This window comes from Melanotaenia boesemani, chromosome 21, assembly GCF_017639745.1.
Source record: "Melanotaenia boesemani isolate fMelBoe1 chromosome 21, fMelBoe1.pri, whole genome shotgun sequence".
Taxonomy (NCBI): domain Eukaryota; kingdom Metazoa; phylum Chordata; class Actinopteri; order Atheriniformes; family Melanotaeniidae; genus Melanotaenia; species Melanotaenia boesemani.
Window position 1 is genome coordinate 28,995,144 of NC_055702.1, and position 13,213 is coordinate 29,008,356.

General features: G+C 49.1%; 1 protein-coding gene across 8 annotated transcripts in view; it reads right to left on the minus strand.

Moving 5' to 3' along the window:
• Window positions 1-816: 816 nt before the first annotated feature.
• Window positions 817-13,213, minus strand: part of LOC121632369 (rho GTPase-activating protein 23-like) — a 105,978-nt gene continuing 93,581 nt past the window's right edge. For 6 of the 8 annotated variants that reach the window (XM_041973818.1, XM_041973816.1, XM_041973819.1 and 3 more), the window contains 14 exons: window positions 13,051-13,188; window positions 12,174-12,482; window positions 12,043-12,104; window positions 11,765-11,871; window positions 11,566-11,678; window positions 10,154-10,306; window positions 9,997-10,075; window positions 6,771-6,844; window positions 6,594-6,683; window positions 6,385-6,510; window positions 6,272-6,313; window positions 6,107-6,200; window positions 3,213-3,244; window positions 817-3,130 (listed from right to left, as the gene is read on the minus strand). In XM_041973818.1, the coding sequence (XP_041829752.1) occupies window positions 2,210-3,130; window positions 3,213-3,244; window positions 6,107-6,200; window positions 6,272-6,313; window positions 6,385-6,510; window positions 6,594-6,683; window positions 6,771-6,844; window positions 9,997-10,075; window positions 10,154-10,306; window positions 11,566-11,678; window positions 11,765-11,871; window positions 12,043-12,104; window positions 12,174-12,482; window positions 13,051-13,188 (2,340 nt within the window). In that variant the 3' untranslated portion in view covers window positions 817-2,209. Of the gene's footprint in view, window positions 3,131-3,212; window positions 3,245-3,502; window positions 3,528-6,106; window positions 6,201-6,271; window positions 6,314-6,384; window positions 6,511-6,593; window positions 6,684-6,770; window positions 6,845-9,996; window positions 10,076-10,153; window positions 10,307-11,565; window positions 11,679-11,764; window positions 11,872-12,042; window positions 12,105-12,173; window positions 12,483-13,050; window positions 13,189-13,213 lie in introns of all 8 variants that reach the window. The other 2 variants (XR_006008908.1, XM_041973820.1) reach the window with 2 other exon arrangements.

Here is a 13,213-nt window from a genome sequence, read left to right on the forward strand (position 1 = left end):
CTGTTATCTTTAGAGCCCCTGGGAGAGAATACAGTTGTAAAACACATCAAAGGACTTTATTGCCTTCTTCTGTGGTCGGTCAACATGGACCTCACTCCAGGGGTCCAGGTAACTTCATCATTTCTGGCAAAACATTCCTTCCAGAAAAAAATTCCGACTTGGAGAAGGCATTCGACCGTGTCCCCGGGGACTCCTGTGGGGGGTACTCTGGGAGTATGGAGTGCCGGACTCGCTTGTCCGAGCTGTCTGGTCCCTGTACGACTGGTGTCAGAGCTTGGTCCACATTGACGGCAGTAAATCACAATCGTTTCCAGTGCGGGTTGGACTCCACCAAGGCTGCCCTCTGTCACCGATTCTGTTCATAACTTTTATGGACAGAATTTCTAGGTGCAGCCGAGGTGTTGAGGGGATCCGGTTCGGTGGCCTCAGGATTGGGTCTCTGCTCTTTGTGGATGATGTGGTTCTGTTGGCTTCATCGGGCCGTGATCTTCAGCTCTCACTGGAGCGATTCGCAGCCGAGTGTGAAGCAGCTGGGATGAGAATCAGCACCTCCAAGTCCGAAACCATGGTCCTCAGCCAGAAAAGGGTGGAGTGCTCTCTCCGGGTCTGCAATATGGTCCTGCCCCAAGTGGAGGAGTTCACGTTCCTCGCTGTCTTTTTCACGAGTGAGGGAAGGATGGAGTGGGAGATTGACAGGTGGGTCGGTGCGGCGTCTCCAGTGATGCGGACTCTGCATGGACATATATATATATATATATATATATTCATTCATTCAGAACAGAAATAAATAGACCCAATCATTTCTGAAACAAATAATTTAATATATTATTTATATAAACGGGTTAACTTCACAAGGCTTTTTACAACAGTTACAGAACTGGTCCACACAGTTACCCACGTACAGACTGAGCTGGAGAGGATTCAGGTCCACATGGAGTCTGCCCAGAGGACAGGTTGTCAGTTTGGATCAGATCCATTTCATTTTTATAAAACTAAACTAGAGGGAAGTTAAATCCTGAAGGGGAACGTTTCAGGTGAGATTGGCTGGAAACCTCAGACGTTTAACATCACGGTGGAACCTCACTGGGACGTTCTCCATCATTCACAAACCAAATAAGACAAAATACGAATTTTGGCATAACTTCACATAGCTGCTTCATCACCAGAAACATCCTGACACACACACATACACACACACATACACACGGTAACAACAGGCTGTTACACACTCCACGAGAACTTTTCCTGTTCTTGAGGCTACAAGAACAAAATGGCATCCTTTTGTTCTCGAGGATGGGGTTGGGGACATCAACGCATCCCGAGCAGAAATTTCTCCTCGTGGGGCTTCGAGAAGTATTGTGTGATTGGTTGGACATTTGAGGTGGACGTGATTAACGCGGAAAACCATGAAGTTGTGGCTTCCACATCCCCCTGATGCAGGCTAAGGAGTAGTTTTAAGGAATAGCTGATCGAGCTGGTGAGAAAGTAGGAAATTAATACAACACGCTTCTCGAGTATGTAACAAGCTTTAGGTTTACATATTCTTCTGTCCCTGTTTAGTCCACAGAGCTTGGAGTCCCTGCAGGTCCACAGGAGGCTTTGGAAGAGCTGGTAAAGGGTTGAGAGGTGTCCCAGATCAGGAGACCTTGGTGGCAGTTGTGACCCAGATCAGGAATCCTTTCGAGTCGCAGAATCCTTCAAGAAGCAGGTGACCCATATCAGGAGTCTGAGTCTGAGGTGACCTGGATCCAGAGTCCTCAGAGTCTGAGGTGTTCTGGATCCAGAGTCCTCAGAGTCTGAGGTGACCTGGATCCAGAGTCCTCAGAGTCTGAGGTGACCTAGATCCAGAGTCCTCAGTGTCTGAGGTGACCTGGGTTGGGACTCCTCAGAGTCTGAGGTGACCTGGGTTGGGACTCCTCAGAGTCTGAGGTGACCTGGATCCAGAGTCCTCAGAGTCTGAGGTGTTCTGGATCCAGAGTCCTCAGAGTCTGAGGTGACCTGGATCGGGACTCCTCAGAATGGGAGTTCTGACCCGGATCAGGTGGGGGGGCAATCTGTTCGGGAAAACATGGCAGACAGTTTGCCACCTCCACCGAGGACTTGAAGGAAACATCAGAGCATGGAGAGTCTTCTGGAAGAGAAGATCCTCCAACATCACGTGACCTGGTGTTAGTAACGGGTGAGTCCTGGCTACTGGATCAGATCCAGGTCAGACCACCACAGTGTGACGGCGCCATGCTCTCGTCCTGTCTCGGAGGTCCAGCGCCGGTCTTCTCAGGACCACAGTGGAGGACCCCGTGGTGCTCTGATCTACCCATCCTAAGGAGGAAGTGGAGAGAGGAGGGTGCTTCCCAGACTCCGGATCTGCTGTGGATCCTGGTAAAATTCCGACACCTTCGCGCTGAGCCAGCGGTCCTTCAGTGACTCTGATGACCTCCACCTTATCGGTTTTCCATACTCTGTCCTCATGCCCGCCCAGGTCCAGGTTCATAGACATGGTCCTCATTCGTCCTCCTCTGCTCTTCCTGTAGCGAACCGGAGCAAACTGGATCCAGTCTGGCTGCTGGGTCCAGCTGGGGGGCTGGTACAGGTTGGGAGGCCTGGAGGGGGAGATCCAGAAGGGAATGGTGGGACGTCCTCTGGTTGGATTCTGATTCCTAACATGGGGAGGGGGGTTAGCTGCGGGCAGGGGTTTGGGCCTTTGGATCTGATGATGGGAATAGAGAAAACTGTTGGGATGAAGCTGCTGTCCCGGAACGCCGGTTCGCTGCCCCCCCTCCCTTTGGGAAGTTTTTGTTCTGCTTCCTGCTTTGATCCCCACAGATTTTCCTCCCTCTTCCCGCCCTTCATCCTTTCCCTCGACTTTGTCTGCAGCTGCTGGCTTCTCTTTCCCGCTCCTCTTGTCTTTATGAGGACAGACACGTTCCTCCTCCTCTGGCTTTTCCTCTCCTCGCGCCTTCTCCTCGTCGTAGATGGTTGCTTTGACCGGTTCGTGCTCCGAGTCCTCGTCGGCGCTGCTGTCCAGAAAGCGGTTGCTGAGGCTTTTTTTCCGTTTGCGGGTCACAGCAGAGATGATGGACTTGGGGAGGAAGTCCCTGGGGTTCAGGTCTTTTTTGGAACCTGAAGAAACCTGGAAGGTTGAAATCCCAACAAGTCATTCCTCAATTCCAGAAGATGAAGGATGAACATGGGAGCAGAAGATGTGTTCTTACCTTTGACCTAACTGAATCGCTGGTGGTAGAATCTGTCAGGAAGGAAGGAAGATGAAGATGTTAGGGGGGGGGGGGGGGGCAAGGTCAAATCTGAGACATCACAGCAACTCAGCCATTACTGCAAACTGAGAGCACTGAGCCCAGAGAACAAGTCAAATCCAGTCTGATCTGGTTTTCAGTAGCTCCACTTTGCTTTGAACATAAAGAGGAGAGACGAAAACACCGGTGGATTGAAGACAAATGGGAAAATGAATCACACACACAAGGAGGAAGACCTGGTCCTACCCTACCGAAGAGGCTGATCCAGTGTCTCAGCTAGAGAAAGAGAGCACAGAAAGATCCAGAAGAGAGAGAGTGAGACAGTGGTCAGACCTCACGAGTATCCAGAAACATTAACAGCTGGAAAAATGTATAGAAATCTCCTAAAGACCTCAGACCTGAAGCCTGAGGAGCTCAGAGACCTCAGACCTGAAGCCTGAGGAGCTCAGAGACCTCAGACCTGAAGCCTGAGGGGCTCAGAGACCTCAGACCTGAAGCCTGAGGGGCTCAGAGACCTCAGACCTGAAGCACGAGGAGCTCAGAGACCTCAGACCTGAAGCCTGAGGGGCTCAGAGACCTCAGACATGAAGCCTGAGGAGCTCAGAGACCTCAGACCTGAAGCACGAGGAGCTCAGAGACCTCAGACCTGAAAAACGAGGAGCTCAGAGACCTCAGACCTGAAGCCTGAGGAGCTCAGAGACCTCAGACCTGAAGCACGAGGAGCTCAGAGACCTCAGACCTGAAGCCTGAGGAGCTCAGAGACCTCAGACCTGAAGCCTGAGGAGCTCAGAGACCTCAGACCTGAAGCACGAGGAGCTCAGAGACCTCAGACCTGAAAAACGAGGAGCTCAGAGACCTCAGACCTGAAGCCTGAGGAGCTCAGAGACCTCAGACCTGAAGCACGAGGAGCTCAGAGACCTCAGACCTGAAGCACGAGGAGCTCAGAGACCTCAGACCTGAAAAAAGAGGAGCTCAGAGACCTCAGACCTGAAGCCTGAGGAGCTCAGAGACCTCAGACCTGAAAAACGAGGAGCTCAGAGACCTCAGACCTGAGGAGCTCAGAGACCTCAGACCTGAAAAACGAGGAGCTCAGAGACCTCAGACCTGAGGCCTGAGGAGCTCAGAGACCTCAGACCTGAAAAACGAGGAGCTCAGAGACCTCAGACCTGAAGCCTGAGGAGCTCAGAGACCTCAGACCTGAAAAAAGAGGAGCTCAGAGACCTCAGACCTGAAGCCTGAGGAGCTCAGAGACCTCAGACCTGAAAAACGAGGAGCTCAGAGACCTCAGACCTGAAGCCTGAGGAGCTCAGAGACCTCAGACCTGAAAAACGAGGAGCTCAGAATGGTTAGACTGGGAGATAAACTTGGATTAGGTTCCTGTGGAGATGTCTTTGTTCCTCTGAGTTGACTAGAAAGAAAAAAAGGAGACAGTCAAACTGGACTGAACTGGGAGCTGCTGGTGTTGATGGAGGTCAACAATTAGCTGGGATGGTGACTACAAAACTAAAAAATGTTTGTGCATGTGAAGTGTGTGCACGGCTGAGGCTGCACTAAAGATGTAAGGAGTGACTTTGTGAGGTGCTCCTCCCTGGGCGGGTACCAGATCTCAAAGCTGGCTTTACTAAATCTTATAGCAGGTCTGGCTTGGTGACCCTGATCCATCCTTTAGTCCTGCTGCTAGAGGCCGAGGCTGCTGGGGGCGTCCCATGATGCACTGAGCTCCTCTCTGCTGGGGGACATCCCATGATGCACTGGGCTCCTCTCTGCTCTCTTTACTCTCCATGTAGAAATATTTGACATTGTTGTTGTTGTCCATTCGTGTTTCTCTTCTTTCTCAGCAGGAATCCCTGGATTAGAGTTCTGCTGCTGGTTCACCCTCTTTCCTGTCCTCTCCACCCCCAACTGGTCGAGGAAAATGGCTTCTACTTCTTGCCTCTACACTCAACATCCGGATAGGGATTTTCCCTCCTTCCCTGCGATTGGTCACCTGCTGGTGCAGACAGTGGTTGGATTGGACGGCTTCGACCGCTGGATCCCCCTTCCCCTGCTGTGATTGGGCGCCGGCTGCTGTCGATCTACACGGCGTTCAAGACGCTTCCCTGCCTTCACAAGCTGCAACTTGACTGAACTCAAGGCAGCTGTGCGTGATTCCAGCACTGAGGTGTTTATGACGGTTCTGTGTGCTTCTGTGGCCTGTTTTTCAGCTCTGTGTTGAGATATTTGGTTTGTATTCGGTTTGGTTTAGCAGGTTGTTTGTTTGTGTTATTGTACTTTGCAGTCTAGCACGACTAACAGTACCTGTGTTTGTGACTTTTGGGTTCACTGTTTATAGAAACCTGCCGTGGCAGTTCCAGCCGGTTCAGGGAACTTTACGTTAAGTGCCGTTCTTATTCCTTTTTGTTGTCGATTCTTATTTGTTATGCCGTGTGGCATCTAGCCTGTGTTTTGGGACAGGACTCCTTTCATTGTTTGGTTTATTTGGTTTATGGTTTTCTTTATTGACGTGTTGTCTGAGCTATTTCCTTTTGTTTTATTTTGTAAATAGGATTGCCCAGTTGCAAATAAACTGGTGATTTATTTTGCGTACTGTCTCCGACTCATTGTGTTACAGCCCTTCTCGCCCCTAAGACACAAGAGGGGTCGAAACAGTGCTACTCTAGAGGAACCTCCAGACACCAGATGAGTCAAACCCAGACCATTTAGAGATCCACATCAAGCTTTTCTCTCCATCTTTTCTAGTCACAGCTAGTCTCAGAAATATCAGACACCTCTGGTTTTAATGTGGTTTGGACAGATCCATCCAGTCACAGTGAAGCATCATCAGATCATCCATCCATCCAGAACCTTCGGCTCACCTGATGCCTCTCCTGGCATGCCCGGCTTCCCAATGTTGGACAGCAGATGGTCGATGTTGGGTACAGGCTGCATGTCCTGCTTATCCTTTGGGGTCTAGACAGAGAACATAAATGAGAACATCCATCTGTACCTGCTAACAGAAGCTCAGCTGTAGTCCAACAAACCTTCTCCTGATCCAGCTGTCCGTCGCTGAAGAACCAGTCGTACTGTGGGATGAAAGTCAGAGTCAGTCCATGGAGAGAAGACAGACTAGAGAAGACACTGCAGGGTTTCTTACATAGAGGATCAGTGTCTCCACTATCTTGTAGCGGTCCGGCATGTGGGTGACCATGTCCGTCATGTTGTCCTCTGATGTCCTCACCAAGGTGGGACCAAACACCAGAGCCAGATTCCTCGGCTCCATCTGGAAATGAAAAGAAAAGCTCCATGAGTGATCCTAGTTAGTGTTTGTGCAGAAACTAAATGTGCGAGCTAAGGTCAGGTGACCTTGTTCTTTTCAGAGTGGTCTGCCACCCTCTTCAGGTGGCCCACCAGGAACTTGAGAGTGTGATAGTAATGATCTGGGAGGTCATGGATCTGAAAGAAACAAACAAGTGTGACCAAAGAAGAGCTCGCTGTCAAAATGTGGAAGAAAGAAAAGACTTGCACGTGTTGGGAACACACCAGCTTCTTCATGGTCTTCAGTCGGTCCTCTGCATCTTCTATCCGGTTAGCATCTATGAAGTCATTGTATTTGTCTGCAGACAGAGAAGATGTTTAAAACAACAGGAATGGAATTGGCCTGTTTCAGAGATCCTTCTAACTTCCTCTGAGGGAGATTGTGGCCCATGGAAGTCCAGGACTCTGTCTTTAAGCTCCCTGAATACAGGTTTTACAGTTATAACATCAGGACTCTGTCAGAGCAGAGACAGTCTGGAGATGATTAAAGTAATGAGTCAACAGACTCAGACAGAAACTGGAAAATGTGGGAATAAGAGCAGCTTTACTGGAAAATCTCCTGGAAAATAGTTTTCCCTTGTGATTATTGGTGATGGCTTATGCTGATTACTGGAACTGCTGAACACGTGCAGTTTGAGTCTAGTTGAGTTTACATTCAGTCACATTTACAACTTCAACAAAGTGAGTTTTGTCAAACAAACATGATGGAGATCCACCGTCCACTTTATCAGCTGTTCTACTTCCTGTTAACACTAACATCCAACCAGCCAATCACACGGCAGCATGTAGTCATGAAGACATGGTGAAGACGACCTGCTGAAGTTCAAACTGAGCATCAGGATGAGGAAGAAAGTGGTTTTAAGAGACTATGAACGTGGCATGTTTGTTGGTCTGAGTATTTTCTGGGATTTTCACACACAACCATCTCCAGGGTTTCCGGGGGCAGGGGCTGCGTTAACCGAATATTTTCCATCGTTGACCAGTTTTTTAAAACAGTGATGGAAAATTCTGAAGACCATCTGTCATTTTGACAGATTCACACCACGGAGTACTGGTAGTGAGTGAGCATATTGACTAGCTATTATCTCTCCTGATGCAGGACCTCGTTTGCTTCATTGGGAAAATGACCACTGCGGGTCCCAGACTGGTGCAGAATGTGGCAGGATTTCCTCCCGCTGAAGCCAGTGGTTGTGGGATCAGGAAACTCATCGTTCAGTCGTACAGACTTCTGATCCCTTCACTATGAGAAATGTTCCCTGATTTAAAACTCTGGTTGAAGTGACGCTTGTAATTCCAGTCTCCAGTGTGTCAGCATAGCGGGGAGTCAGCCTCCAGAACAACATCAAAGCAGCCCTGAGAAGTCATCCGTCCAAGGCCAAAGACCAAGACCTCATGACAGCAGCCCCTGCAGCCATCCCACTTAAGACATTTAATCCCGCACAAGCGGGTGCACAATTCAAGTCCACGCAGACCAGGAGGAAGGTGTGACACCAGGCCACAGCCGGTCAGCTGGTCATATTTCAAGTACAACATTTAATTTAGTGGTTTTTCTACTGGGACCTGAGTCACTGGTTTCTGTCACTGCAGAGAAAGAGTTCCATGTACTCATCTGCTTGATGTGTGGATTTTCTGTTCATTTGTTCGCACTGAAGATTAATTAAAAATGAATACAATGCTACTGATGCTAGGCTTAGAATTTGATGGAAAGATCCATCCATCTTCTTGGCCCACTTTGGGCCCCTTAGTACCAACGTGGCCTGGTTTAACCAGCACAGCCTACCTGAGTATTGTTGCTGACCATGTCCATCACTTTATGACCACAGTGGAGCATCTTCTGATGCTACTTCCAGCAGGATAATGCACCATGTCACAAAGCTCAGATCATCTCCACCTGCTTTCTAGAACATGACGATGAGTTCACTGGACTCCAACGGCCTCCACAGCCACCAGACCTTAGTCCAGTAGAGCAGCTTTGGGATGTGGTGGAACGGGAGATTCTCATCATGGATGCAGCCGACAAACCTGCAGCAACTGTGTGATGCTGTCATGTCAATATGGAGAAAACCTCTGAGGAAGGTTTCCACCACCTGCTTCATCTATCACACCAGGATTAAAAAGGTCCGACCCGGTACTAGAAGGTGGTCCTGATGATGAGGATGACCGGTACTAGAAGGTGGACCTGATGAAGAGGATGACCCGGTACTAGAAGGCAGTCCTGATGAAGAGGACGACCCGGTACTAGAAGGCGGTCCTGATGAAGAGGACAACCCGGTACTAGAAGGTGGTCCTGATGAAGAGGACGACCCGGTACTAGAAGGTGGTCCTGATGAAGTGGACGACCCGGTACTAGAAGGTGGTCCTGATGAAGAGGACGACCGGTACTAGAAGGCGGACCAGATGAAGTGGACGACCCGGTACTAGAAGGTGGTCCTGATGAAGAGGACGACCGGTACTAGAAGGCGGTCCTGATGAAGAGGACGACCGGTACTAGAAGGCGGTCCTGATGAAGAGGAGGACCCGGTACTAGAAGGCGGACCAGATGAAGTGGACGACCCGGTACTAGAAGGTGGTCCTGATGAAGAGGACGACCCGGTACTAGAAGGCGGACCAGATGAAGTGGACGACCCGGTACTAGAAGGTGGACCTGATGAAGAGGACGACCCGGTACTAGAAGGGGGTCCTGATGAAGAGGACGACTCGGTACTAGAAGGCGGACCTGATGAAGAGGATGACCCGGTACTAGAAGGTGGTCCTGATGAAGAGGATGACCGGTACTAGAAGGCGGACCCGATGAAGAGGACGACCCGGTAATAGAAGGCGGACCCGATGAAGAGGACGACCCGGTACTAGAAGGCGGTCCCGATGAAGAGGACGACCCGGTACTAGAAGGTGGACCCGATGAAGAGGACGACCCGGTTCTAGAAGGTGGTCCCGATGAAGAGGACGACCGGTTCTAGAAGGTGGACCCGATGAAGAGGACGACCCGGTTCTAGAAGGTGGACCCGATGAAGAGGATGACCCGGTACTAGAAGGCGGTCCCGATGAAGAGGACGACCCGGTACTAGAAGGCGGACCCGATGAAGAGGACGACCCGGTACTATAAGGCGGACCCGATGGAAGAGGACGACCCGGTTCTAGAAGGTGGTCCCGATGAAGAGGACGACCGGTTCTAGAAGGTGGACCCGATGAAGAGGACGACCCGGTTCTAGAAGGTGGACCCGATGAAGAGGACGACCCGGTACTAGAAGGCGGTCCCGATGAAGAGGACGACCCGGTACTAGAAGGCGGTCCCGATGAAGAGGTCGACTCGGTACTAGAAGGCGGTTCCGATGAAGAGGAGGATGAGTGAAAATGCTTTAGGTCGCGTTTTGGTAAACAAACACTTAGAACAAACACAGCAACGTGTTATCATATGATCCAGACCTGATGACTCCAGGGTGACCACACTCACCATCGGTGAAAAGAGGCTCTGGCAGCTTTCTGAAGAAGGATTTCAGCAGGCTGCTGATGACGTTCAGGTCCTTCCACCTCTGTGGAGACACAGCAGAATGAGAAAATTCATGTGTCCAGTCTGCTTTCAGCACCTTTCAGATCAGAGTTCTCTCAACCTCCTCGGCAGTGTTGATGTCCATGCCCTTGTTGAGATGCTCCTGCAGGTTGGACACCATGGCATTGTTACCCGGTACACGGTAGATCCCGGTGTACTCCAGACCCGTCGCCTCCACAACACCACAGCACATCTCCACGATCAGAGGGACAAACTGTGGGAGACAAATGAAGCTGCTGATTCCACATCATGTTCATCAGCAGACCAGCTGTCTGGATGTTCGGGAATGAGGAGAACATCTGAAACTGACTTCGTTTTACAGCTCAGCTGTTGCTCAAGTGTCACATTTTAAGTGTTCCGAACAAAAGGAAAAGCTTTTGTTTCATCCGCCACCGTTGTGATTCTGCTGTCAAACCTCTGGTCAGCTCATTCATCACATATCAGAAAACCACATTAAATGAACATTTCACGTCATGATGCAAGTAACTTTTCCACATCTAGAAGTATTTTAAATTTCCACATCTAACCGCCAGGAGACACCAAGATGTTTTTGTGTGTGTGAATAAAATTTGAATCAACATCCAAATAGACATTTAATAATCAGAAATCATTTCACAAACAAGTCTCTCTTAGCACCCTCAGTCCCACGTCTGCAAAATATAACTGCCAAAAATCCCAGAATTTTTTACATCTGTCTATGATGGGGAACCACTTGAAACCAGTGGAATTCAGTAAAAATGTCAAATATTACTACTTTTATTCCAAATGAAATGCTGACATCAAAGTATGAATTATTTTAAACTGGAATGACTGGGAGATTAAAAACTGTTGCTTTAACTGAAGTCAATGGGACACTTTTGGCCACGAAGGTCCCTGGAAGGATTATCTGATAGTACATAAAAATATTAATGCAATAAAATCAGTTTTGTTGTTAATCCATGTCTTTAATCACCACCAAAGACCAGCCCCTGATATTTATTATGTAGAAAATCATTTGTTTTGTGTAATAGTTAATAACTAATAATTCAAATAATTTAACTAGCATTTAAAAGGGTTAAAAGTCTTAAAATGATTCAATGTTTAGTAGTTTTGAGCAGGTCTGAAGTTGTGATTTATATATAAAAATATATATTTAAAAGCTGTAAGTTATCCCCCGGCCTTGGATTTATTTTATAACTAAATATAAAAAATGAAACCTCACATGGACAAATTAGGAAGGTAAAAATATTGTAGTTAATGTCTTTGATGGTATTTTCACTTTTACCAAATTCATCCTGTGGGCCAGTTTGAACCCCCCGGCCGGGCCGGTTTTGGACCCCGGACCATATGTTTGACAGCCCTGCTCTAGTCTTAGATGAGCAGTTTCTGTATGAAGTTGAACACATGGACCAACTCTGTCAGAACTGCTAAGAGAAGTTTATCTCCAGACTTCGTGAGGGAACGCGGAGGGTGGGAAGTCCGTCCCTGACTCACCTTGTGGTTGGCGGCAGGCTGACAGTCCTCCAGCCGCACGCCGAAAGCTTTAGGACTTCCTGTCTTCTTGGCCTTCTTCATGATGTTGATGCCCCACAGAGCCTTGTTGTCGTCTGAGGACACAAACACATTTAAACGGATGGCTTCATTTTCTGATTCAGCTTTGTGACTGTTTCCTCTCGGTCCTGCTCAGACCCACCAGATCTGGAGGCCCGGTTCACCGAGGTGTTGTCTGTCTTAGCCAGGAGGAAAGGGGGCATCATCCGGTGGGATCTGGGGGAGGAGTCTGGCTTGTTGCTCGTCAGGCTGCAGAGGAGACAGGAACAAACTTTGAGCTTTAGTTTCTCCAGACTGTTTTTTTTTTATTTTCTTCCTGTTTAGTTTTTGTCTTGTAAAATCCTCACAACGATGGAATCTTTATGTTGGTTTGTGGAAAGTTCTAGCTTGTGATCAGCATCCAGCTCGGACCAGACTGACCTGTGTTTTCTGTAGTCGTTCAGCTTCTTGTTGATAAGAGCTTGTCGAGAGAAACTGATCTCCTAGAAAAAAAGGACAGGTCAGTGTGTGGATGTAGAACCTGAGCGGTAACCGTTAGACATCCACCGGACCTCGTTATCCGTCTTGCTGTTCTCCCTGATCACCCTGATCCAGGCCAGCATGTCTTCCCTGTCCTCAGTCTGCAGCAGGTACTCGCAGAAGTCCTGCGTGGTCAGCCTCAGCGTGTGCTTCCGCTTGGTTTCACTGTAGGCGATGTCGATCAGGCAGCCGCGGATGCTGATTGGTGGAAGTTCATCCTGGGCGGGGCCTGCTCCTGCACCGTGAAGCACGGCCTCCCGCTTGTCTTTGTAGAGGAAGAGCGAATGGGAGCGGAGCACGGAGAAGGCGCGCTTCCACGGCCTCATGCTGCCGCCGACTTTCTACAATCAGAGAGGTGGACATGGATCAAGCATCATGGCTCGTCTGCAGCAATGATCAACGTAAGCAGAAGGAAGTTTTCTATTTGGACCTTTTAAAACTTACACATTTAAACGTTTTATCTGAAAGATATTCAGCCTCTAACATTAGTAGCCAAGTTCGTCTGAAAACATTCTCCATATTTAAGACGGGGTCTGGACATTCAGGCAGGAAGTTCAGGATACAGAGACGGACACACTGACGGCAGGCGGCTTCCTCCAATGCCATGTTAGCAGAAACAGTCAGTAAATGACTGACTGGTGGATTATATTGTTGTTTCTAAAAAATCTGACACTGGTGCAGTGTGATGACGGAGGAAAGCTGATGCTCGGTGGTTAGACTGCAGAAACAAGGATGCTTTTTTTCCGCAGTAGAGAGTAGGAGAAGGAGGTGGCCAGACTTAGGAGAGAACCATCTAACTGTACTCGTGGATGAAACATCTGCCTCCAGGCAACTGGAAAAAACTAATCCAGCTGAGTGTTGTAGATGTTTTCCACCTGAAGCCTCGGGTGAATGAGCAGCATGCTGTACCTTTCCCTTCTCGGTGAGGATCTGTTTGTACTGCAGCCAGCCCTCCTTCCGAACGTCACTGAAGGTGATGGTTCCCAGCTCAGAGGTGGAGTGGCGTTTGGACCGGGCCTCCTCCTGAGCTCGCAGGCTCTCCAGAGACTGTGGGGAAATTAAGCGGCTCACC